This window comes from Anas platyrhynchos, chromosome 1 (genome assembly GCF_047663525.1).
Source record: "Anas platyrhynchos isolate ZD024472 breed Pekin duck chromosome 1, IASCAAS_PekinDuck_T2T, whole genome shotgun sequence".
NCBI lineage: Eukaryota > Metazoa > Chordata > Aves > Anseriformes > Anatidae > Anas > Anas platyrhynchos.
Window position 1 is genome coordinate 35,703,212 of NC_092587.1, and position 27,644 is coordinate 35,730,855.

General features: G+C 37.7%; 1 protein-coding gene across 1 annotated transcript; it reads left to right on the forward strand.

Annotated features, from left to right (window-relative positions):
- The first annotated feature begins 20 nt into the window (after positions 1 to 20).
- Positions 21 to 26,878, forward strand: XPOT (exportin for tRNA). Its single transcript, XM_027456382.3, has 25 exons — positions 21 to 166; positions 2,355 to 2,491; positions 4,327 to 4,409; positions 5,386 to 5,442; positions 7,033 to 7,102; positions 7,990 to 8,208; positions 8,802 to 8,986; positions 9,369 to 9,537; positions 10,859 to 11,095; positions 11,399 to 11,437; positions 14,856 to 14,918; positions 15,879 to 16,003; positions 16,898 to 17,042; positions 17,202 to 17,321; positions 17,500 to 17,594; positions 18,329 to 18,398; positions 18,806 to 19,044; positions 19,573 to 19,858; positions 21,479 to 21,668; positions 22,913 to 23,029; positions 23,113 to 23,228; positions 23,739 to 23,786; positions 24,621 to 24,692; positions 25,799 to 25,855; positions 26,393 to 26,878. Exons 2-25 carry the CDS (start codon positions 2,432 to 2,434, stop codon positions 26,417 to 26,419), a joined length of 2,889 nt encoding a protein of 962 aa, XP_027312183.1. The 5' UTR covers positions 21 to 166; positions 2,355 to 2,431; the 3' UTR covers positions 26,420 to 26,878.
- Positions 26,879 to 27,644: the final 766 nt, after the last annotated feature.

Below are 27,644 nucleotides of genomic sequence, written 5' to 3' on the forward strand. Positions count from 1 at the left end.
GGCGTCTTCCTCCCCCTCCTCCTCCTCCTCCTCCTCCTCCTCCTCCTGCAGCCGCCGCCAGCCGAGGCGGTGCGGCCCGGCCCGGCCCTGCCCGCTCCCTATGCTCGTGGCGGCCCCGGAGCTGCGGGGCGGGAGCGGCCGCGGCCATGGCGCAGTGACCGGGAAGGTAACGGCGGGGGGGGGGGGGGCAGGAGCGGGGCCTCGACGCAACCCGTGAGGGGCCGCTGGGCTCGGGGGGGACCGAGGGGGACCGGGGGGGACCGGGGCCCCGCTCCCAGCCCCGTACCGGCCGTGCACCTGCTGCCAGCCCCCGGGCAGCACTGGGGGCCTGCCCGCAGGCAGCAGCAGCGAGGCGAAGCTCCGCCGTGTTGTGGCAGTGCCCGCGCCGCGCAGCCCTGTGGTAACTTCCCAGGGTAGCAGCGAGCACTGTTCGCAGGCAAAGCTGCCGTTAACAGCGTGCCTGGCGTTACGGCAGGCTGTATGGTTCGATTGATCTGGTGAATTATCTCAGAATTGCAGCCAGGCCCTGCTTTCCAAGCGTAACTTCTCAGTGAAATGCCTCTGTGCAGAAGCGGCTTGCTGAGCTAAACCCAGGTGCCACGGGAGGCTGTGCTGTTGGGCTGTCTGACCGGGCCTGTTCGGAAAGCTGTCCCATTAATTGGCCTCCGGAGCGGGCTAGTCCATCCAAAACCTTCAGGAAAGGCTGTTTGGTACAGGATCACATTTTAAACGTGCCCACGGAGCATATGCGAGGCTAGCAGAACCGCCTGGCCTCGCTGTTAGCTGGGCACGTGAGGAGAACGCGTTTTGAGCCAGGTTATTTGTAATAGCAGAGCCTGTCACCTGTGTGTGGAAGATTCCTGTCTTTCAGGCAAAGGATCCAGTGATATCAGTGGGAAAATATGCCAGAAATATGCTGGTGTTAGTTGAAACAGCTCTACTTGTGTAACCGTGTGTGGACCAGGCCCCATCTGAAAGATGCTGTCCAAAAAAGCATTTTTTCCTACAGCGTTTTACTTTTTTTCTCCCCCCCCTCGTCTGGCTGTTCTGGTGGTTGGTTATGGGGAAAACAAGCTGGGGACGCAGAGGGAGAAGCCTCAGCAGAGCAGCGTTAATCCCTAAAGGTTTTGACCCCGCGCGGGATTGCTGTGTGTCGTAAGGCAGCGTGCAGAGCTCGTTTTGCCACGAGTCACTGCTTTGTTCCAGACTTTCTGGTTTCTGTGCTGCCACAACCTGCATTTTTGTGTGCGCGCCCGCTTAATTTGGGGTGTTCAATTGCCTTTCGTGATGCATTTAGTTATCATAGGTTCTGCAATGGCTTTCATAGGAATGTCTGTCCGATGTCACAGCAAATGCTGGGCTTTCCCTCCCAGGCGAGCTCGCTGTCACCGTGCCACTTTCTTCAGGGGGGAGGGCGCAGAGAGCACGCACCGGGCACGTCACGCTAAGAAGTCGGAAATCCTACCTATAGGCATGGAGGCAGTTTCAGACCACAGTTACTTTGTGTTTCCTCTCTTCCTCTCGTCTGTCTTCCTTTCCCCTGCCTCCTACGTGCTTACATAACGAGGCCTTGCTTCAGGCCTGATTAATGATGTTACCACGTGGGAATTTTTTTTGATGGCTAGGTGGATTTTTGTTCCTTCTTGCTGTCTGACAGCATCTGCGTATTTGACGGAGACTTTTTTTTTAATCCACTGTGTTTTATCCAGAGCATTACAGAACAGCTTATAGAGACACAATCTCTGGAATATATTTGTCCAGCTTGCTTGTTAGCTTTACACCAACATTTCTAAATAAAAATCATCACTAGTAAATCAGCACCCATTAGCAGGAGTAGGCAGCTTTGTTAACAGCTCAGTATGATGTATTTTGTGGTTAACATCTATGACACTTCTGCAGCGTGCCCTTGCTTTAGAAGAAAGACCTCCTAATGGGTTTGTTCCCCAGGGGAAATACTTTACAAATGGTTTTATGAAGCATCTTAACAATATTTTAGAGATGAGTAGAGAAGCTTATTTTTGCAGTTGCTAAGCTTGTGGGGTAAAAAATACTGTTGGGTATCATTGAAGTAGATGATTTATGCTTATGTCATATCATGCTGAGTCTTCACGTGCTTGAAATTTAAGTTCCAGCCTTTCAGTTAAGTGCTTCACCTTATGGCCCTTCTCTGTTATCGAAGGGTGGTTGAAGGAGTTTGAATTTTGTTTTCTGTATCAGAAAAATGCATGCTCATGGTGTGGGGGAGTCCGTGCTGGGTGTCTGCGACTTGTGTGCAAACGTCTGCAGTTGCTGCTGTCCTGCGTTTAATTTTTATTGCCGTGCTGAGCAAATAAAATCTCTTTCTCTGTTTTCAGATGATCGTAGGCTCTCCTCTAGAAGAAGCGGGCAAACCTGTTAGTAGGAGTAGGAAACACATCGTATAGCAGTAGAGATGGATGAACAAGCCCTTTTGGGGCTAAACCCAAATGCTGATGCAGACTTCAGACAAAGAGTATGTAATTAACTTGCGTATCTCTCTAATAATTTGGGATGTTGCTTCACTGAAAAGTCTAATACTTTCTTGATTGTTATCTGGTTAACCAGCACAAAGGGTTTGTGGTGGCATGTGCAAACTGTCATGTTGCAGGCATGCATGTAAGCTGAAGGAGTTGTTTCCAACTCTGTGAAGTTACAGTTACTGTGCACAGAATTTATTTCTCTGGGCTCTGGCTTTTCCAGTCCTTTCAATTACCTGTACTTGTTGCTCAGTGCCTTGTGCAGGTTCCCACAGAATGAAAAGCAGCCACTGGAAACAGAGTTGCTTAAAATTGCCCTTTAATTCTTAGGTGGGGATTGTTTTTTTGTGTGGTTTTATTATTATTGTTGTTGTTGTTTGAATGGATTGTCTACCTTCAGAGTCTTGTAATGAAACATCAGTTTTTGAACTGTGGTGAAGCTTAGAGTAACTTAAGAAAATAATCATGGTAAGTGGTAACAGTTACGTGATATGAGAGATGCTGATGTGGCAAGGCATTACTGTAACTATTTAATGAGTAAAGGGTTCTGCTTACTCATCGCTGCATACAGGATGACATTCAGTAAAATCCTTCAGAAGTGTGGATACTCCATATCTTTTGGTGTTCACGAAACAAATCCCAGAACCTGTAAGGCAGTTACAAACGTAGTTTGCTGCGTCCTGGTATTGCTAAGCAGCTCGGTAAATGTTTATTGTGGGTGTTTGTCCTTCCTGAAAAGAGGGATGTAGCCAAACTTTAAAGTTTTGTTAACAGAATGTCGCTATAAAATTTGAAGCTTACAAATTCATTGACATTTTAACCATGCAATCTGCATAGTTCTGAAATATTTTATACTAAAAGGTGACATATTTTTTTTGCTATTCATGCAAAAAGGGACTTTACATAAAGTGCATCTCAAATATCAGCTATTAAAACTGTTCAGTAGAAGGATATTGCCAGTGCTGTCTACAATGAACTCTTGTTTTAAGATCTTCAACTCCCTGAATAATCACTTTGTTGAATGTAAACAGTTATGTTAGTGAAAAAGTAAGCTTGAAAGACAAGCCTTCATAGGCTTAAAATAATGTGTCAATCAAATCTCTGTTTCAAAAATTATTTCACTGTTTTGTATAGCAAGGCACACTAAATCTTAAAGCAATTGGATTGAGTTAACTGTTTTCAGGAGGTTCTTAGATCTGATTAACAATTTGGGTGTCTACAACTTGGCTGAAGTAGACAGTTCTTTCCAGTCTCTTTAATAGGTTCACACACTGATGTTTGTCAGGTGGTCAGTGAATGACTGTGTTTGAATGCTGCTTGAGATGCAGAATGCAACTAAAGCTGTGCAACAAAAATAGTGAGATTTTTCAGTGAATTTTTTCAGTGAAAAACCTGAATTTTTAACTTGGACTTGAACTTCCACACTTGGAAGTTGTATTTAAAACCCAAATGGACAAGGCCCTGAGCAGCTTCTCCTAGCTGACCCTGCTTTCAGCAGGCAGTTTGGACTGGACTATCACCAGAAATCCCATTTAACCTCACCAGTTCTGTGAATCTGACCTTTTTAAATAGAAGTAACTGAAACCTTTGTATTGAATGTACAGTGGAGGTGGGTACCCTGTAGGGTTACCATTTGGAGAAGCACTTGTGTTGTGGTAATGAGGAAGCCACATAAAAGCCTCTTTCCAAATACCGTTTGTGTTTTTTTTTTGAAGGAGAGGTGTTTAAATGTGTGTCCAAGTGTGAATAAGATGTCTTGCTGTGGGTTTTTTGTTTGTTTGTTTTTGTATTTTTTTGGCTTTCTCATTGGTTCTTACTTGAATATTTGCAGGCGCTAGCCTACTTTGAGCAGCTCAAGATATCTCAGGATGCTTGGCAAGTCTGCGCAGAAGCATTAGCTCAGAGTATATACAGGTAACGTGGATAAGAATCATTGCTTATTTTGGTCTTTGGGGTGTTTTTTTTTGTTTGTTTTTTTTTTTAATCTTTACAGCATAATTAGCAAACTGTAAATGCTGAAAGTTAATACAGTCTTCATGCCATTCTTAGTATCACTGTTAATCTTTGATTTTCATATAATGTCTTTCAAGGAAGAATAATGTATAAAGAAAACTCAATATTAATTTGGTAGCTTAAAGACTGCTGCATTATGAAATCCAGGACAAAAAAAAAAAGCATTCAGGCTCACTGAATGCATCCCCATTCAGTTCTGGGGAGGGGAGGAGTGCTGAAGCTGTTGAGTTGTGAGAATATACGCTTTATATGCACTAAGCTTAGGAACAGTGCCTCAGCCCCTATTTTTCAAAATGCAAAGTGTCGTCATCCCTATTTTTGTACCAAGTTGTGTATTTGGATCTCAAATAATAGGGTGTTGCTGTGTCATACAATAACACAAGTTGGAAGGAAACTCGGGGATGTATCTCTCCCAAATAATATCAGCGATTTATAGTGAACGCTTCTTTTTCAAAAGATTCTTTAAAACTTCTCAGATTCCAGCAGATTATGCAGTGACTAATAAAACCATGCAACATTTGTAAATCAGCATTTTGTAGTCTCTGTTTACCAAAATACAGTGATTCATACAATTGTTAGTTTTTTTAAAGGCAGGATGCAATACATATTGCAGTTGATGTTCAATACCAAACTCATAGCATGATACTGGTGAATATAGAAAAAAAAATATTATAAGAGGGAATATCAATATTGCACATTTTTTTTATCAAACGAATTGCTGGAGTATTTGCTGGTTTTGCATAGACTTTTTCTTTAGTGCACGGTAGTTCTTGAATTGCCAAAGGCACCACCTGGTTGTAATGTATGAAGCATTTTGTTCTTCACAGAGAAGTGTACCATACTGCCACATCTAACAGAATTTTGTCTTCTTTTCTAGTGATGATCACATCAAGTTCTTTTGCTTTCAAGTTCTGGAACATCAAATTAAGTTCAAGTTAGTAATCTTTCTTGATAGCAACCATATAACGCTCTTTTGATTTTCTTTTTATTCTGCTTGCAAATAGACTTAAAATGGGATATTGTTCCTGAATAAAAGCTTTCAGAACCTTTATTCTGCAAACCATTACCTCAGTGTGGTTGATGAGCTTAATTCATCGCCCAGGACTACTACTTGTATTCCTTCAGCTTTTCCTGGGAGAGTAGTAGCTGGTGTCTTAGCAGCATGCTCTGCCTAGCTAGTCTAATGCCTGCCTCATGACTGCCCAACACCGACCTGATCACCCAGTGTGGAATGAAACTTACTTAGCATTGCCCTTTAAGCCTTACTCCACACTCTCGTTGATTTTTTGGAAAAAAAAAAAAAAAAGTAAGTCCTGCAAACAGCAGCCTTACTCAGTACAGAATTCTGGACTCCAGACAAAGCCTTATTCATGCAGTAAGCATGGCAGAGATGTGAGGAAGTAGTGCTTTCACTGTGTAGTGTTTCTATAGTTTCATGATGTTAGAACAAAATAATTTGAAATAGCAAAAGTTTAGTTGTGTGGAGCTATATTTATTTCATACTTTGGGCTCCTTTGGTGTCTGGGCTTCAGCATCATGGCAGAGGTGTCTGTCTCTGGGATATCAGTGTGGCTGGCTGCAATACACTGAACATGTGGGCCAGGCTTCAGATAGAAATAAGATGTATAGTGCAACTGAGGCTCACAATTATGTATCAGAGCAAGAATTAAAGCCTTATCTTTTTGAGATTTTATTAACTTGGTCTTACCTCATTGTCCGCCTTCGTCTGCATGTGTCACTTCTGTCATCTGCTTCTTACAGTGTGTTTTCTCGTTTTCCTGCGTCTTGTTTTCAGTGGGGTTGCTTTTTTCTTCTCCTCAATGACTAGATACTTTGACAGGAACACTGAGATCGCATTCAGCAGTCATTTCTGTCAGGGGGTGTTCCAGAGCTATAGCACGCTGGAGAAGGAATGGCAGAAAGAGTCTTCTCAACTTGCCTAGTCCTCAGAAGGAGTATGTGTGGGTAGTATTTGAGTTGGGCTGGTGATAACATAGAATTCTGCCAAGACTTGTGCATGATGCAAAGCAGAATTCCATGTTTGCTTTGCTTTTCTTGTTTTGACATACATGTGGTAATAAATGCCTTGTAGGGTCAGATCAGTGAAGGACTTTCTTGTGATCACTATTGTCAGAGTTTTCAAATAGCGTAGTAATCAAATTTGAGCATATACAAATGTTATTCGTTCTCCCCGTGGCTTACAGTCAAAGGTGTGTTTATGTCAGGGTCATAAGTCCTGTCCCTTGTAAAAGGGCAGTCTTCCTGCAAAATTTCAAGCTCCTACTCTGATAAAGGAGGTATTAAAGAATTATATATCCAGGCATTAATACGAGCAAAATGTTTTTCCTTATTTTAATGCATCTTTTATTCAGAATTTTGATATGCTAATAGCTGTGTAAATTCCTTTTTCTAGGAATCTTTCATTTACACTAATGTGTAGCATAGTTATTAAACTTGTTTTTGTTTTACTGAATGTTGCACTTTCCATGAAGCAGTCATAGTTTGATCTCATGCTTTGTTTCAGATACTCTGAACTTACTGAAGTCCAGCAGCAGCTAATTAGGGAAACGCTTATAACATGGCTGCAAGCCCAGGTAGGTGTGTTACTTTACACCAGTTTTGCACGGTAGGCTAACATAGTGCATTCAGTGCAGGCTAAATGGCTAATCTGTCATTTGAATTTAAAAATATATTCCTGAAGATATGCAGTATGAGACAGTAAAAAACTGTTAAGATGCTTATATTTTTTAGATTTTTTTAAATTATATGTTGTAAGAAAGTCTGTGCTTGAACTTAACACTAAATATAAAATTCTTATGTCAGATAATGATTGCGGTTTAACTACTGTGTGCGAAGTAAGGAGCATTTAAAGTTTCCCTTTAGAGAGGTATAATCTAGATTCCTGATGTCCTTGAGTGTCTAGAACAGGAGTGGTAATCGTGTTTTCACAACACGTCTGGCCTGTGTCCTGTCTGCTTAGAATGCTGGCAGATGTTTGTAAATGAAAGGATGAGACTGCTCGCATTACCTGCTCTGGTACTGCTGTGGTAGTGCATTGGCTACTCTTTTTATGGACTGAGTTACTGCAGCTGAAGTTACAGTATCAGTTGGACCCAAGAGTTTGGAATCTGCAGAACTGTGCAGTGAGCTGATGCAAGTCTTTGCCTACACCTGCTGTTATCTGGCTCTCGTTCCAATATCATTCCAATTCCAAATTGACATTTATTTTTTGAATAGTACGCTTAATATTTTTGTACTGAATGAAAACCTTAGGACTGCATCACCAAGAATGTTTTCCCTGCTTCATTATAACTTAGCTAATTTTTTTTATCAAAATCATTAGAAAGTAAGGCTTTTTATAAATCTCAGCTGATAAAAGGAGGAAAGCAGTACCTTAATCACTGTATGGAGATCAACAAGCATATCTGATTTTTCTCAAATTTAGTAAAAATTTACAAATAAAGTATGTTTTTTCTACCAGATGCTGAATCCCCAGCCTGAGAAGACTTTTATTCGCAACAAAGCTGCACAAGTCTTTGCATTGCTTTTTGTTACTGAATATCTCACAAAATGGCCCAAGTTTTTTTTTGATATTCTATCAGTAGTTGATCTTAATCCACGAGGTGTGGATATGTACCTCAGAATCCTGATGGCTGTTGACGCTGAGCTGGTAGACCGGGATGTTGTTCATACATCAGAGGCAAGTTATTACTGCACGTTAATATTTGTTTTGAAGTTCCAAAAAATTCTCTAATTGCAGCAGAAGACAGAAGTAGTTTTCTTTTTTTTTTTTTTCCTATGGCAACTCTGCCTTGGAGACATGAGGTGGTTTAGATCCAAAGCCATATGTTGTTTAATGCTTTTTTTGATTTCATACTTCTCAGTTAATGCGTTTTTTGCTTGAAGAGCAAGCAAACAAAAAGTAAGGAGCTGAGTTAGCCAACATGATGTTAGACCGACTCATTTTATAACATTAATGTCTACTACTGCGTTTTTGAAGGAGTCCTAACATCAAAAGTCCATTTAATCATCTAGAAGACTTCTTTCTCCTTTGCCTTTCTTCAGTGTTTGGGCATTGTGGTAGAAAAAAAAAAGGGGGGGGGGGAGGGGGTGAAAACTAGAGCATTTTTCTTTTCTTACAAGAAAAAAAATGCTCTTTTTGGGCTTTTGATTTAAGTTGTTTATCTAGTTATGACATGGAGTTTCTGGTATAGGATGCAAAAATGGTGCTAGTTTGAAAAAATGCTGCTGACCTGTGACACGACTGATTTATTCTGTTTCCTGTGTTGATAGGAGGCTCGTAGGAACACTTTATTAAAAGATACTATGAGGGAACAGTGCATTCCAAGTTTGGTGGAGTCGTGGTACCAAATCTTACAAAACTATCAGTATAATAACTCGGAGTTGACATGCCAGTGCCTTGAAGTAGTTGGAGCTTATGTATCCTGGATAGATTTGAGCCTGATAGCTAATGAAAGGTAAGGATTTTTTGATGGGATATCTTTGGCGGGAGAGGAAATAGCACAGGACTTGCTAGTATGTTGTCTGTATTTCTATGGAACTACATTAAAACTTGTCTTTGAATAGAGATTTTAATTGCATATAAATGTTTGGGTCTTCTGTTTCTGAAGAGCAATTGACTTGGCAAGCCAAACTGATATAACGGTAAAAATAGACACCGCAGAGTTTGCTGAGTTGTCCTTAAAATGTGTAATGTGCTGGGTTTAATCAGTACAAAAGACTTTGTAATTGTTTTTTTTTTAATAAGACATTTTTAAATATTCACACAAATAATACAAAGCTTCTGTATGATGCTCCTGTGTACTTTTAAATATAAACTTTTTTTTTTTTTTTCCAAAGGTTTATAAATATGCTGCTAGGTCACATGTCTGTGGAAGTTCTCCGGGAAGAAGCTTGTGATTGTTTGTTTGAAATTGTAAATAAGGGAATGGACCCAATTGATAAAACAAAATTGGTTGAATCTTTATGTCAAGTGTTACAGTCTGCTGGCCTCTTCAGTATTGATCAGGTTTGTAAATTGCTTTTACAATAGGAATGAGGTTTCAGACAGTTCTTAAATAAGCAGCTTAACAGAAAACTGTCAAACCAAGTCCACAAATATCGAGAGAATTAGCTGTGCTTCTCTGTCAATGTTAAACGCTTCTTGCACTTTTCTCATACTTAAACTAACAGCTCTTATTAATGTACCTTACTCATTTAAAGTACAGTTACTGCGTTTTGTTTGTCTTCAGCGTGAGGTGTTTGGGTTTTTTTTTGGTTCTAGAAGGTGTTCTGTAACTCCTATTCCTCTCCTGAAGCGTGGCGTGCATACTGTTTATATCACTTCTATGACTTATTGCCTTGTATCCTCCATTGTGATTGACTCTGTAATGGATATTTTAGCCAAGGTGTTTTAAGAATATAGCCAAGGCAGAAGCTTTTAGTGCGAGATGTTAGTCTAACTTTTTCAGGTCATGTGTGCTGTTATGCATGGCTGCACTGTCAGACATGAGGCTTGAAATTCTTATCTGGGAGCTGGAAAAATACATCCACCAACCAAACACATATTCCCCATGAGGTTGTAGTACTTCAGGAATAACTGTTTGCTATGTGCTATGGAGATAGAGGAACCACTCCTTAGTTCTTGGATTGCAAGGCAGTTTTCTCTTTATTGAGAAGTCTGCATCCAATATGTGTTCCTTCTAGAAAGCAAAAAATGTGCATTCATCCATTCAGGAGTCATTTCTCTAAAAACCTCTGAAGATCTCAGTCTTTCAGAGAGACTTGGTATTGCTCTGCTTTTGTACGGCTCTGACAGGGATTTAAGCATCCATTTGGGATGACTGATCTAGCAGTGTTTCTCAATTCTGATTAATGTATTTCTGCAAAGGAAAGCCATAAATATTAACTGATCACTCGCTTTTACGGCCAGTACTGACTGTTGCTTGTTATCAGTATTTCTAAGTAAGGCACAGCTGTTGATTCTTTGAAGTTTTCCCATAAAGTTTTTCCTCTTATACAGACTAAAATTTATGGTAGCTATGTGCTTCCTCTTTTATTTTGAACCTGCTAGCCAGCTTCTTGCTGTAAAGCAGAAAGTGAAACAAGCTAATCTGAAGAGATGAGCAAACTACTTTTGCATAACAGAGAGCAGGCAGCTCTCTAGCATTGCTTTTCCTTTTCTCTCTAATCTCCAGAGAACACAAACCAGATAATTATGCTTTCCATCTGGGAGTCAAATGTTGGTTTTACTTCTACTGCATGCTAAATGTGGGTAGTACCGTCAGTAAGCTCATGCCATTTAAACCTGAGCTCTGCTAGTATTTTTAATCGGATGTCTTTTCTTACAGGAAGATGATGTGGATTTTCTGGCCAGATTTTCGAAGCTGGTCAATGGAATGGGGCAAGCTTTAATAGCTAGTTGGACTAAACTGATAAAAAATGGTGATATGAAGAGTGCTCAAGACACTCTGCAAGCTATTGAAGCAAAAGTGTCCCTAATGTTGCAGCTGCTCATTCATGAAGATGATGACATCTCATCTAATATCATCGGCTTTTGTTACGACTACCTTCACATCTTGAAACAAGTAAGTATGTCTGGGTTCAATTTAACATCATTTTTGATGTGTTATGTACTTTGATTTTGTGGGAATATATGAAGCTAATATTTTTTTAAGCTGACTTATAACCTCTTGAGTAACTAGTATTCAGCACATTCAGTTTTATTTAGAAATCTGTAGGACCTGTGTTAAATCTTGCAATAATGGACGGGAGGGTTGCAGTTCATATGGCTGTTTAAAAAAAATGCAAAAAGCAAACCTGTCTTTTGCTACTGGAAAGTAGCAAAGGAGTTACTTTTTGTATTGTAACACTTGAAATTTCTTTTATAGCTTTCTGCACTTTCAGACCAACAAAAAGCTAATGTAGAGGTAAGTGTTGACTTTCTTTTTACAAAGGCTTCTTATTGCAAAAACACGTTTTGTGTCAGAACTTTTTGTTGAAACAAATGATGTATTATTTGTATGCCTTAAAATGTCCAGGCTGACCGTGAGTCAGCAATGTGCCTTTGTGGCCAAGAAGGCCAACAGTATCCTGGGCTGCATTCGGAAGAGTGTTGCCAGCAGGAAAAGAGGAGACTGAGGGGAGACCTCATCAATGTGTATAAATATCTGAGGGGAGGCTGTCAAGAGGAGGCAGCTGGTCTCTCTTCAGTCATGCCCAGCAACAGAATGAGAGGCAGCGGGCACAAACTGAAGCACAGCAGGTTCTGGCTGAATATGAGGGGGCACTTCTTTAGTGTGAGGGTGACAGCACGGGCACAGGTTGCCCACAGGGGTTGTGGAATCTCCTTCTCTGGATATATTCAAAACCCACCTGGATGCCATCCTGTGCAACGTGTTCTAGGTGATTGTGCCTGTCGGGGGGTTGGACTATAGATGAATTCCAGAGGTACCTTCCAACCCTGTCCGTTCTGTGATTCACATGACAATAATTAAAAGTAAGGACAATATATTCCATCTTCCACTCAATACCTGCAGTTGTTTCTTTAATAAGTAAGCCTCTGTTGAGTTGTACATAAAGATGAAAGCTGTTTAAGTGCTGGTCTTCCCAAGGGCCCTCAGTACCTTAAGCCTATCTTGGTAGGATTAGATAGAAGACATTTTCTCCTGAGGCTTTGTATTTTTTATTAAAACCTGCCATAATCCCAAAGAAATGGAAGAAATATGGGAAGAGTTGTCATTAAATTCAACCCTTGATGGTATCAGAAGTTAAACTTATGAAAACCTGCTGTTCGAATATAATGCTTGTCCTTATGATGAGCAGCTACATGCTAAGCATTGCATTAAGCTTCAGTTTATACATTAGTCACTAAAATCAATAAATAACTGTGTGTCCAGTTTTGGAAGTAGTAAACTTACCTGTTTGTTTTTTCAGCAGTTTTTACATTTTTTTCTTCCCTATGACATTTCTGCACCAATGCGGATGTACCAATTAAAATATTATTGGCTTGGTTGGTGCAGGCTCTGCAAGCTCATGTAGCTGACTGCTCTGATTCCTTTTCCTTTACTGAAAAGAAAACTGAGCTGTTCTAACATTAACATTTGAGTTTGGATAATGTCCAGATCATGTGGATCTGGTTTTGTTTAATGTTTGTTTAAAGTGGATGAGGTAACCGAAGTTTGATAGTGTTCCTGAGTCTTTTATTTTTGATACTTTCTCTCTCCTGTTCAAACCAAATCACTACTGCAGCACACGTTAAGGCACTTAAAATTTGAAGGTGTTGCTGTCCAGAACTCTGATTATGTTGAAGTTGCTTTTGTACTGAAGAACTTCCTGTTATAATTATTTCGTAAGTTTACGGAGCACTTCTTGAGGGTTTGTGTTTAATTGAGAAGCAATCGTACCAGTCTTTCTTCTTTCATCCAATTCATAATTAGAAAATCTTGAAACAGTCTGTCTTTTGGCTGACTTTCTTACCAAGCTTTAAATCATATGCTTAACAACATTCCTTTAAAATTTTGCACCTAAGAAGTTATCACTTTTAACTTGTGCATTATTTGAATGGGAGGAAAGGGAATCGTGTTTATTGTGCCTTTTGAAGTTGCAAAGGTTTTTCTCATCTGCAGGATTACATCTTTAATTCTTAAAATGACAGCTGTTTCTAGGCATTTCTGGCTACAAGCATATCACATTGATATTTTGTAATTCTTTTAATTCTTTAATTTTACTTCTTGCAGAGAAGCAGAGAATGCTTACATACGATGCAGACACTTGGTGTCAATAGAAAGCCTGACCACATTCTTGCCATATGACCACGTTCTTCCTCAAACTATTGCAAATGCCTGCTTATGCAAGATCACCAAGAATTTCATTTCACTGACTCAAGTTTAATTTACCAGCCTGTTTTGGTGTTAAAGAACATAAGGTTTTTGCACTTAAAAAGAAAAACATCATGATGAATTCATCAGAAGTTTATTATTATTTTATTTACCCCTTTTTCTTCTTGATTGCTTACCTGACTTTAACGGGTACCTACATTTAGAAACTCCAGTAGTGGAAGAGGATAGCAAAATACTAATTAAGTTGTTGCAGATATGATCACAGATCTCATTTTCTGTAGTTGAAATAAAAACAACAAACTGTCAGCTACAGAACTTAACAAATGGCGGGGCAAGTTCTTTTAATCTGGTATTAGGAATAGGCATCAGGTGCTCTGTAACACTGACCAAATAGCTGTTATAATTCTGCTGAGTCTTTTCTAACACTTAGTGAGTCCACTCCAGGTGTAAGGAGCATGGAAATGCCCTGCCCAGTTACCTGGTGCTATTGAATATTCTCTCAGATTTCTAACACTTTGTTGTTGTAATAAACATAAGGAAAAGGCTGCCTCTGACTCAGTTTTAGTTATCTGGGATAGCTTTCTGTTCGTTTGGAATGTTTAGATCAAGTACATATTTTTGTAGGCTCCCCAGAACAAACTCTTAAACTAAAGTGAAAATTAAAGTATAACAGATTTTTAAACATCTGTTTTAGCTAGCTGTGTCGGTCTGTTGTCCAGTTTTTCTCCATCCTGGAAAATGTGAATGGAGTTGAGTACTCCTATATATTTTAAACATTATGTCAAAGTTCTAAAACATAAAAATAATAAATGCTTTGTAACACCAAAGTGATACATTTAGCATTTGAGACTTCAGTAGAGACCAGATCTAGTCTTTATTCCTGTTTTAGGACTTACAGACAGTCCCTGATAAAGTGAAATTACACATTAGTGCTTGGACAGATCTAACTTGCTGCTGTGGAAAAGGGAAGGTTTTGCTGTTCTTATTCTTGTTCGCTGGTCCTGGCTGTTGTTCTTGAACCCTTTGCTGAACCAATTCAGATTATTTATTTATTTATTGCCAGATTAACAACCACCTTTCGGAGGTGGTGAGGTATTAGAGAATGTGATGTGATGGCTGAGCTGACCTACCTCTTTAAAATATGATCTCAGACATCCTGTTTAGCTTCCTCTGCCTAGTTCAGTCATCTCTAATTGTTGTTTTCAGTGTGAACTGAACAGCGCGGATTACAAGCAGGAAATACAGCCAGATAATACTGTTAGACAGAGCTCAAAGTCATGGATACCGTTCATCTGGAATGTCATCTGTGTATTTTCTGGATAGAGCCTGTTCTAACATGGGCTGTTAATACTGTTAAACCTCAGAAAATAATAATTCAAATGGGATTTAAATGCTTACAAATATTTTAACGTTTGCCTTAATGTTTTTCTTTGCTGTAGGATTTTAACTGTTGCTTCTTACCACTTTTCTGCTTCTACCCTTAGTTCTGTCTTCTTCTTTATCTTAGGCAATCATGTTGGCTGTTATGAAGAAGTTGACATATGATGAAGAATATAACTTTGAAAATGAGGTATTGTGTGAATAAACAGGCAAATGCAACTTAAATTACATGTAGTAAAACTTTCTCATGTTTTAAAAAACGTATTTTTTGTATGCTAAGGCTATAAAAGTAGAAAGCTAAGGTCTGTAGACTGATTTTTTTTCCTGTGTAGAAAGCTTATTTTTTAACCTGAGATCTGCATAAGATAAAACAACATAGTAAAAGGATATCCAAGCCAGTTTAGTTAACAGAGTAATTCTGGCTGCATTTGTACAGAACTATTCCTAAGTAAATATGACTGTGCTGTTAGCTAAACATAGCTGTTGAGCTGGCTTGTTCACTGCTGGCATGTTTTTCAGAGTTTGCACGTTTCTGCTGTCACGCAAAAAGATTTGAGAAGCGTTGTGTAATGAAACACTTCAGAGATACTACTTGACCTACTTTGAGTGGAGGAGGCCAAACCCCTGCAAAAATAGCCTAAAAGAGGAGGAATTTCTTTTGATTTCACTTTCTGCCCATGCCAGCCAGCAGTAATGATTGAATGTGTTAGGCATTTTGCTCTGGGCTGTTGAGAGCAATGGTTTTAGAGATTAACATGGACTACGTGTAGTCCAGGTTCACTGTTTCTGTCAGATTCGTTTTAAAACTAAGATGCTGAGGAAGAACATCTTCATGAGGAATGAGTCAATTTTCAAGAAACAGGTCAATAATGCTTTGCCAGGAGCATTTTCTTTCTTATACTTTTTGGCTAGTTTTCAGTTTGGAAAGCCTTTTTAGCATGTTTCTGGACTGAATGCAATGAATCTCAACATATTGCAACCAGACAATAAAGGAGCCAGCTGTTATGTTGCAAGAGCATTATTGAATTTTCAGAGCATGATGTGATGTTTGTATATGTACACATTTTTGTTTTAGGTGCAATTGTCTAAAACAGTTCTGGATGTATTTAGACGTGCAAATATGTACTTAACTGATGTGAATGTTTTGTAGGGTGAAGATGAAGCAATGTTTGTGGAGTACAGAAAGCAGTTGAAACTATTGCTGGACAGACTTGCTCAGGTCTCACCAGAGTTACTGTTGGCATCTGTCCGCAGAGTCTTTAACACTACACTTCAGTAAGATTTTTGTTTTTTAACTTCTTTACATGAATATAATTCTGTTAGCTTTCTTGCCTTTCTTACTCTCAGGGTTTGCACTAAACATAAGCATGGTGTAGCAAGGCAAAGCCTATTGGCAGAATAAGCTAGTTGCAACTTTCTAAGTGTGACTTTGTGTAACTTCATGATAAAAAACCTTTTACTCAGCTTCTTAGAAAGAAGAAGCTTTCTTTGGAAGCCTTAAATGGTAGCTGTTTTTTGTTCTTCTCGGGGTGTCTGTTCATTTTTGTCATTTAGACCCACACGACATCCGTTTGGACAAGTGTTCACTTTACACTGCCAGGAAATTCTTGTGAGATATGGAAAATTGTTTTTCTGCTAGCAATAGTATTCAAAAATAAAGTTGGATACAGAAGAGAAACAACAGTGAAGTTTTTTATAATTCTTACAAAAAGAACAGAACCAATCCTGAGACCTATGCATGTAAATAAGCTAGGTGCCTGGCTAGGTGGATGGCTGTGTGTATACAAGTCAAAATGTAGTGTCACCAGTGCCTTCCTTGTGCCTTGCTTTTCAGTGAGCACTCTCTTTAAGTGAAGGTGAATGCCTTGTTGACACATCAAAGTAGGCTTTTGTGCCTAAAGAAACACTTGGAAAAATCTGTAGCTTTTAAGTTGAAACTGGTCAAAGAAAACTGCTAACATCCAGATGGAGAGGTGTTACATCTGTGGATAAGGTCTTCAGAAGCATCCTGAAATACTGCGTTAGGTCTTACAGTATTTATTTTCTTAGCTGAAATCTACTCTTTTTATGCTATGTGTCTGAATATTCAAAAGAATATTTTAGTGTGGTAGAACTGTGATTATTTCATAATCTTTGTTGACTAATGGGATTTTATTGTTGTTTCTCTAGAAATTGGCAGACTACGCGATTTATGGAAGTAGAGGTAGCAATAAGGCTGTTGTATATGTTGGCTGAGGCTCTTCCTGTATCTCATGGTGCTCACTTCTCTGGTGATGTTACAAAAGCTACGGCTTTGCAAGATATGATGAGAACGGTAAGCATGTGTGATGTGGGAGCTATTTAAAAACGATGATAAAGACTGAAACATTTCAGTTCAAATGATTTATATTAATTACCAGCATTTCAACTACATTGTACTGTTTTGATGCTATAAATGGGTAAAGTACTAACTTGCTAATGCTTCTATTTGTAGCTAGTGACTTCTGGCGTTAGTGCCTATCAGCATACATCAGTGACTCTGGAATTCTTTGAAACAGTGGTTAGATATGAAAAGTTCTTTGCTGTTGAACCTCAGCACATTCCAACTGTTCTAGTAAGTTTCTCCTAATTTACATATTCAACTAGTAACTGTAGATAACTTTTCTTATATTTAAGAACTTTTCTTCTTTTCTGGACATCACTAAAGATGCTGGCTTTCTTAAATGTTTGAATGAATAGTTTTCCCCACCTTGTTCAGGGATTGTAAGTTGAAGTACTTTTCTTGATTGCAGATGGCATTTTTAGATCACCGTGGTCTTCGCCATACAAGTCCAAAAGTACGGAGTCGAACAGCTTACCTTTTTTCCAGATTTGTCAAGTCTCTTAAGTGAGTAAAGCTGCTATAGATGTATTCAAATCCTGCAGAAGACTTATGTGTGGTAAAATAGGTGCATCACAGCTGTCACGGAAACAGGCAGGGCTTTAAATGGACTGCTGTGAAGTAATATGACAAAACAGTGCTCTAACAGAGTAGTCCTACTATGTAATACCAACGTAGCAGTGGACAAATTTGTCATAGAATGAAGAATTTGAATACATATATTTAGCCGATTTTGATTAGATGTTGAAACTGATCAACGATATAGATGTCTGCCTGTTTTTCCTCTCTGTAAGCACAGATGAGAGAGATTTGAATGTTTACAAGATTTATACTTGGAGTTTACTCAGGCCATTAGAGCCCTTCAGATAGCCCTGTCCTGTTGGTCTTACTTCACAAACATGGCAGGAGAAGCTCCAAGATGGAACAGATTTCAGGATTCTTTTTTTTTTTTTTTTAACTGTTAATGAAAATAGTTACTCTGAGTGATGCTGTTTATGCATATTTTTAAAGAATGAGAGAAAGAAATAAATGCTTATTTTTGTACCACGTATTATTTGGCCCACCACAAGCACCATATCCATAACCCAGGTTTTTCTAAAACTGTGGTCTAATACTTAAAGGGATGTTCTGTATTAGGAAGGTAGTTTAATGTCAAGCTTTACACCTTATGGAAAATGGCAGCAATTTTGTAAAAATGCACACACTTCTAAATAGTGTCATGTACTTTTGTTTTACTTTAGTAAACAAATGAATCCCTTTATTGAAGATGTTCTGAATAGAATACAAGACCTTCTGGAACTTTCTCCTCCTGTGAGTATTTACAGCATTTTTTGTAATAAATAGGGCTTGTGGTTATTCATTAGTGTGCCCAAATACATACTGAACTGTGAGTTTAGTACACAAGCATTTAAGCACAAATGTCTTGGATTTGGGGGGGAGAATCACTTGCATGTTTACATTTGAACCTAACTTTAAGAATCTTGCTTTTTTGGATTTCTGTGTGTAAAGGCAAAAGAAAAGTATCAAGAAGGCCATTTAAATTGTATAAAAATTATTGTTCCTTCAAACTGTGTTTTGCCTGTGCTTTACACTTCTGCCTAGGTAGTAAGAGAATAAGTATTGTGACTGTACTGTAGAAATTAAACAGAAGTGTGATTAAAGAAAAAGTGACTTTGATAGAGGACACTTGATGAATTGTCTGTTATCTTCCATTTTAGGAAAATGGTTACCAAGCTCTGTTAAGCAGCGATGATCAACTTTTCATTTATGAAACAGCTGGAGTATTAATAGTTAACAGTGAATACTCTGCAGAAAGAAAGCAGGCTCTAATGAGGAATTTGTTGACTCCACTGATGGAGAAGTTCAAGGTATTGTTAGAAAAGCTGATGATGGCACAAGATGAGGACAGACAGATGGCACTGGCTGACTGCCTCAATCATGCTGTTGGGTTTGCTAGGTAGGTACTGCACAATATCTGCATGTGTTTCTGATTTGAGTAAAAGTTAATTTATTTTTAAGTAATTTAAATGAAAAAATTCATTGGAAGGAGGGTCTGAGTTTCTACCTGTGTTGTATCGATCTAGAAAATCCCTAGTGGCTGTAGAATTTCTTATAGTAGCCCAGAAAATGAGTTAAGTCCCCTTAAAAAAGGCTGTTAAGGATGTATATCGAGAATATTGAGCAACTTGATAACGAACCAGCAGCATCTATTCCCTTCCTTATGAAATACTTTCCTCAAGTAATTGTCTGGAGCTGTTCTAATCATATGCTGATTGTGACTTGTTAGAATTTAATTCTCCAAAAGCTTCCAAAGCATAGCCACTTCATATCAAGTATTTTTCTTCTGGTGTTTGGCTCCCATTTCACAAGATGTAATATTTTAGTCCAGTCTATGGATTTTAAAGCATACGTTGTTTTCAGTGTTACTACTTCTCTGTTATATAGAACGTGAGCTTATATAAAACTTGGTGTGTTGCTTTTACAGCCGAACCAGCAAGGCTTTCAGCAATAAGCAAACTGTAAAACAATGTGGCTGCTCTGAGGTATATCTGGACTGCTTACAAACGTTTTTGCCGGCTCTCAGTTGTCCGTTACAAAAGGAAGTTCTGAGAAGCGGTGTCCGCACTTTCCTCCACCGCATGATTATTTGCCTAGAGGAAGAAGTTCTTCCATTCATTCCTTCTGCCTCTGAACACATGCTTAAAGATTGTGAAGCAAAAGATCTTCAGGAATTCATTCCTCTTATAAACCAAATAACAGCGAAATTTAAGGTATGATGTTGTATAAGCTTTCTGGAGTCAAATTACTGATGAATAGATATTTTTATGGAACCAGCAAAAAGGTGATGTGTGTCAGAATCTTGCCTCACATTTATTAATAATGTATATTTCTGTGACTCTTCGTAGTGAACAGTCTTCAACTACTTCAACTACTGGCATGCATTGCTAGACTCACAGTAATTAATTGTTTTTCTTTGATTAATCTCAATATTTTATGTTGTTTCTGAACTTTTGTGTTTAATGTTTAAAAATAAAGTATTACTTGCAGCACAATTTTTTATAGACACAATTAACTTTTTATGATATACAAGATCTCAGCGCAGTGCTGTTGCCCAAAATGTACACTGAGGCTTAATGCGTTATTTGAAACTGATCAACAAATACATATGGAGGTTGAGGCATGATATGTGCATTGAGATTGGGACCATCAACTTATCTATCAACAGTTCTTCAAGTTGCAGCCTTTCGGGGGTTACCTAGTCCTGATTTCAACAGTTCAAGTGCAAAGCTAATAAAACACATTAACTAACTAACCCATTACTTAAATAGGTTTACATAAGTCTTTCAGCAGAACGCAAAATTTAAACTCATAAACAGAAGAAGAAATGTGTTTTGTGAGGAGTAAACAAAGCTATAATACACCTGTGTAAATCTGGTATGTGGGCCTTTCTTTGGAGTATACATCTACAGAGTAGAGAGAGAAGGAATTTTTGAAAAATAAAGTATTTGGGAGATTAGAGAAGAAGACTTCAATTACTTTAGTCATTTCAACAAGTTGTGCTGAAATCATATCAAGATATTTAGTGGTAGTCTAAGGTGAAGAAGGTATAAAAAATTTGCAGGAACAAGACTGGATGAATACCAAGTTCAGGTGTAATGCTTAACTTTTTATGGTACTGTACCATTTTTTATCACATTATGTTAAAATAAGGATTCTAGCTTCATTAGGTCCACCTTGGTTTTAAGGTCTTCACCTCCTCTACTGTAATTCATTCAAATACTAGGAAATAAACATTTGAGTTGTGCCTTTAGGGAACTCTGAGGTATGGCTTAATAGCAACCCCAAGGAATTCTTCAGTTTTTCAAGTCGTTAGTGTTCAACTACTGTAGCGCCCATGTGTATTTCTGACTGCAGGTAGGACATAAATGACAAGCTTGTTCTGTAATGGCAGTAGTTTTTCAGATCAGGTGAACTTTCTTTAAATATTGAAAAAGGTGACCTGCTGTTGGTTTTAACATCTTAGAGGTACGCTTTTCTGTAACTGCAGTGACTTTATAATAGCCCACCTTTATATTTTGGGGACTTAGAAATAGTCTGCCTGAACAGAAGGATGAGAAATGTGGCAAAAGCTGCTGTTCCTACTCTGAATGAGACTCGTTGAGACTAGATATTTTTGTACAAAAGACTTGAAGTAGGTGGCACATAAGTCAAGATGCAATAATGTTCATGGTGACCCTGATGTGACTTTCTTTGCTGTATGTACTTGGTACATGAAAATATTGACTTTGAAAGTGAATCAAAGCTGAGAATTGTAACAAGCCCTGAAGTTTAATTTCCAAGTGTCAGTTTCTATAACTGCTTGAGCTCATATTTTCTTCCAATCTCCCCAGACACAGGTTTCACCTTTTCTGCAACAGATGTTTATGCCACTACTTCATGCTATTTTTGAAGTGTTGCTCCTTCCAGCAGAAGAAAATGACCAGTCTGCTGCTTTAGAAAAACAAATGTTACGGAGGAGTTACTTTGCTTTTCTGCAGACAGTAACTGGCAGTGGAATGAGTGAAGTCATAGCTAATCAAGGTAAGTAGCTCAGTTTCTTGAGGATGGCACTGCGGTGGTTCTCTTCTAAGTTTTGTCTGCTAAAATCACAAGCCTAGTTCCTGCCAAGTACTATGAACTATGTTAGATAGAATGGACTGATGCAAATATGGTATTACACACTTACCTGTTTAAGCAAGAATTCGGGTCTGTAAAATCCAGCTATAGTAGGCATATTCTTCCTATTCATTTTTTTCATTTTGAGTAGGATGACTGTGTTTATAAGAAGAATGCTTTGTGTATCATCATGCATTATTGTATTTGATTGGTGAATCAGAGATTAAACAATATTTTCCCCTAGAAAATAATTTAATAACAGATCGCAGTGTTGAAGCTGCTTGGGAAGGACATTCACAACTCCCAGTTTTCATTCTGTGTTGCTCATTTTCAAAAATACACATCAGTGACTTCTGTAAATTTTATTACTATCACCTGATCTTAACAACTATGCTAAAATGTATTGTGACTTATTAAATACGTATTTAACAAGCTTTCTGAAATGCAAATTAATTCCTTATTCGTAACAGGAATTCAAAGCCAAGTGTCCAGTGTCTTGATTCTTTATTAAGTAATTCTCTTGGTCTGGATTCCATCAAAAAGGGAAGGGATTTAAAAAGCTTTAAAGAAACTCATCTGGTAGTTGGAGCTCCAACTTCCTCCCCCCATCCTAAACTGCTTGTAATACCAATGGAAAAGGAAAGGATGGTGTTAAGAAGTAGTAAAAGCTTTCTTGAAAGAGGCATTTTGGTAGTTGTAATAGGCCAATATATTTTACAGGAATCAAATAGAAATAAGCATAAAAGCATCACAGAAGTTTGAAGTATGATTTAAAAAATCACCTTTCCCTGTATTGGAAGATAAGTGAATTATTTGGGTGCTGCCTAGTTTTAATTAACTGTCATGTTTGGGTCAAGAGGAGAAAACTTATTTCTAAGCAGATCAAGGTGTCCCCCCCCATCTTTACGTGTGTTAAAGGCCAGAATAGGGGGGAAAAAGCATCTCCAAACTTTGAAAATAAATAAGTAAATAACCTAAATAAGAGTTGTCTTGCATCGTAGGGGAAACTTTCCAAAAATATTTGAAATTTGTGCAAAAAAAGGCTATTTTGAAGTTGAAACATATCTTCCAGGTCAGTATTCTTTAAAAAAAAAATAAAAAATTGTGCAATAGTACAGAAACTCCTAGGTTGCAGGTTTAAATAACAAGCTCCCTTTAATGTGTTTAAGGTGCAGAGAATGTGGAGCGTGTGTTGTTCACTGTCATTCAAGGAGCAGTGGATTACCCAGATCCTATTGCACAGAAGACTTGTTTTATTATTCTTTCGAAGTTGGTGGAGCTTTGGGGTAAGATTCTTTCCATAATTCCTTTGCAGCTGCTTCTGTCTGCAAAGCACCAGTAGGACATGAAACGTTATCTCTCTTTTCAGGAGGTAAAGATGGACCAGTAGGTTTTGCAGACTTTGTCTACAAGCACATTGTACCTGCATGTTTCTTAGCACCTTTGAAGCAAACGTTTGACTTAGCAGATGCCCAGACAGTATTGGTATGTATCACAGTTTTTTTTTCTTTTACTCTCATTGCCATGTGGCAGACTGAAGGGAAAAAGAATAATGGCCACATTGTATTAATGGTTGACTTGTCTTACAAAGAAAATACCTTATTTTTTCTTAATGGGGTACTCATATGGTTACTTCTTACGTGTTGTGGCACTGTATTCTGTAGTTCACCTATGCTCAAAATCAAGCTAGAGAATTGCAGGTTTGAGAATTTAACACTGATCTGTATTACGTGCGAGCTAACACTCAGTGAAAGTGAACAAACAGGTTGCTCTTCCTTAGGTTGTTCAGGGTTCAGCTGTGACAGATAACTTTTTGGTTAGAGAGGAACAAAAACTGGAAGTAAAGTTTGAGGCTCAGTTAGTCTTGGGTGAGGGAAAAGAAGGCAACAATGGCATAAACTAGCCCTTGTTTTGGGATTGACTTTAGGATCCTTGGATGTAAATACTTATCCAGCAGACTAATTGAACATTCTAACGTTACGCATTATCTTACAGGCTTTATCAGAATGTGCAGTGACATTAAAGACGATTCATCTCAAAAGGGTAAGCTACAGAATACTTTACAAGGAGTAACTCTTGCAGGTTTCTTTCGAATGTTTTCATTAATTTCTAGAAATCAGATACTTAATTAGATTCATTTCTATTCTACTTGTATATAAATTAATAGGGTGAATATAATGCTGTGTAGGAATAGAGAATCCAGTACTTCTACGTCTTGATAATATACTGCAAAATATTGACTCCTTAATTAAAGGAGAAAAATCCAACCACTTGATTGTTGCTGTGTTTAAGTGATCAATAGGCCTTATACTTTTCAATGTAGTACTTCAGCTAACATGAAAGAGCAATTAGAGATGGGAAACCAAGCAGTTTCTGTGTCCATGTTACTGCTACACCCTTTAACTTGCTGGCTACCTTCTCTCTGTCTAATGTAAGTTAAGATCACTACTACACTAAAATTATGAGGAGTTATTAACAAACTTGCAGAGAGGAGATTGTGTTGAGAAGGACTTAGAGTCTGTGTTCCTTTTTCTCCAGCTAGGACCTTCTTATTGAACTGACTTTTACAATTGATATGTTGCAAATTGACTCTACTGTAAATTTATTTCAGTACACTTTTCAGTGCATTCTGTTGTGTAACAAAAGATACCAAAATGCAGTTGAATTCTTAATGCCAACATTAGGGTAATTCTTTTTATTTCCTAACATCTGAGACATCTGTGAACGCTTGGTGTTTGATACACATAGCTTCTCTGTAAAATAGACACATAGACCATCTGTTTTAAAACTCTTCTGTACTGTGCAGTATAGGGCTGTGACTTTCCATAAGTATATAGAAAAATATACTTGAACAAATTGTGTGCTGCTTTTCTTTAGGGTCCTGAATGCATTCAATATCTTCAGCAAGAGTATTTGCCTTCTTTGCAAGTAGCTCCCGAGATAATTCAGGTAGGAATTCCCAAAAGAACATTTGGAAAACTGTTAATGTGCAGAAATTTTTTATGGGAATAAAATGTACACTGACAAAGCTAACCTCCTACTATCCCTCAGTAAAAATTCTTCTGATACTGCCTATTGGAATAGGATTAATTTAGCGTAAGGAGTGAAATTACTGCAAGAGTACCTTGCAAAAAAGTCATCTTCCTACTTCAATACAAATAAATTCGTACTTGAATATCAGGAAACTTATAATAACTCAAAAGTAAAATGACGAAGAATGTTGAATGTACACCAAGTGTGGTAATAAAGGCTGTATTCAATGCTAAGCGACAGCACTGGATTTACTGCCAAAATATCGTACTAAACCAAAGCAGGTGTGGATTTTTTGTGTTTATTTTGAAGTAGTAGATAGTATAAGAGGATTCTCAAAAGTGAGACTTTACACTTGTCCATTGTCTCAACATTAAGCATTGTTAGCCATATGGTAAGCATTGCTGTGAAGAAAGTGTTAACTGTAGCCTAAGAATTTAAAATTGCAATTAATTTGGGTGCTGTAGTAATGAAGCTTGCTTTAAGTTTTTTAATAAGTACGAATGTCTCCTAAACTGTAGAATTTTCAAGTGGTGTTAAATATATATATATATAAGGATCAAGTATTACCTATTGCTTGCCCCAGTGTTGTTTTCTGGTCTAAGACTGCAACTTTCAGAAGTGGCAGACATGTTCTGCTGTAATCTAGAGTCACTTCATGTACGTGTGAGAAATATCACTGAAGTGCAAATGTTTGCCTGAAGTATTCATTTCAAAGCCACCAAAAGTTACTAGAAAAGTTAAACATTCAGAATCTCCTTGACTGCAGTCCTTGCTTCTGTCTATTCCTCTAGTAGTGAACTTCATATTCTATATTTGACTATACAGTTTTTCCTCATCCCAGAATGCAGCTCTTTTACAACTTTCTTTTTATCCATAACATGCTTTTCTTTTGTTACACATTAAGAAAAATACAAACTAAGATCAATGTCTATACATACAAGATATTTTATATGCTCCTGATATATGTCAGGTTGTCTTGTGCTTCATTTACTTATTTAGTATTTCATTCTTCTCTCTTACAGGAATTCTGTCAAGCACTTCAGCAGCCTGATGCTAAAGTTTTTAAAAACTACTTAAAGGTAAAAGTTTTGGTTTTTTTGGTTTTTTTTCATTAGATCATTTTTAATTCCATTTGAACATTGACACATAATTCATTCATGGCACGGACCTGAAGTAAAATGGAAATATAGAATGTCCTAACATGAGAGTAAAATTGTATATAAGCTTTTAGTTATAGAGAAACTTTGAGCAGCAGAAGCATTTGTATAATCTTTAAGCAGTTACATGAAAGAAGGAGCAGTAACAACAAAGTACATCTGTAAAATTGCACTTATGCTTTGCACCTTGCCATTTCCTCAATAGTTTGGTATTCTTGTGGCTTGTGTTACTTAATAGTTGAAATAACAACAATAACAAAAAAAGTTATCCTGTAATTATAGAGAATGTGTCATTTCTGGGGTTGTAAATGTAATCAAATAGCACAAGTCACATCCTTGTAACTCATGGTTCATTATGTTAAAGTAGAAAATGAGCTCTATCAAATTATCTTATGTGTCAAACATGTCATGTCTTAAATTTGTATTCCTTTTCCTAATTTTTTTAATAAATGTTGACAGGTATTCTTCCAGAGAGCAAAGCCCTGAGGAAAGGACTGGAATCTCATGTATCTGTTTCCATAATCAAGAACTCTGGCTGTTAATTTATAAAAATGCTAACTCTTGTGCCATTAAAACTGGTTTTGTTCTTAAAAACTGTTGCTTTGTGCTCACATCAGTACATATTTTAGCCTTTGCTTAAAAAAGAAAGGAAAAATGCAAATGCCCTACTTCCGTGTCTTGAAAATGAAGGTATGTGACAACATGAAAAATTGCCCGTATATCTACACAACACTTTTATTATGTATAGGATGATTTAAGCTTAAGCTGTAACATGTACGGCAATAAAATGACACTTATTTTTGAAATTAAATGTAAAAATCCCTTCAGACCATAGAAATGGTTATTAAAATGTGTACATTTTTGATACTGAGTAAAATGTTTTCATAAGACATAAAAATCCATCTGTTCATGTATGGTGACATGAAAATAAAACAATCAAAGTCATTTTTGTAGATAGTCATTTCATTGAAGTTGTCTTAATGATAAAATATATATATATACCTCCTATAAAACAGATTGGTTTAATAAATGATTTCATTTAAAAGTAGCCTCTGGTTCTATCTTTTTTATAAAAAAAAAAATAAAGTTTTATCCAATGAAATGTTAAGTCTCTTTCAATCATTTTGATGAATGCTTGGATAACAAGTTGGATTGCAGTCTTAGACGTGGAAGATCATGGCAGAAAGAAAGAATTGCATTCACGAAATACTTCAGCAGGGTCATACAGAGCCTATACAGAGTTTTTAGCAGAGTGTGCTGATATTTCTCTTTCAATTTGTTGATCAATCTATGCATTTCTGTTTTTTTTTTTCTTTCTTTCCTATGACATAAGATCATTCATAGCTATTTTAAAGGTACGGAGGGAGGTAGGTTAGGGTACTTGCTATGCACAGGTTTTAATGCTTTGTTCAAGAACTTATTTGCATAGTAAACAGCTTGCTTAACTCTAGCGTAATTAGAAGCACATTTTTCTAGACTTTATGGTGCTAGGTTCTTCATCCTATTGAAGCAGAAAGTAAATGAGGAGGTGGGTTAGGAACAGCAGCCAGGAGTGCAATGTGGTAACTCACTGCACTTCCCTCCCTTTTCACTGGGGGAATGAAGCAGAGGGTGTTTACTACTCTTTTGATAGGACAGTATCACTTCTATTTTTTTTTTCTTTTTTTTTTTTATGCATTTAATTGAAAGTTTCCTGTTTACTTATTTTCTC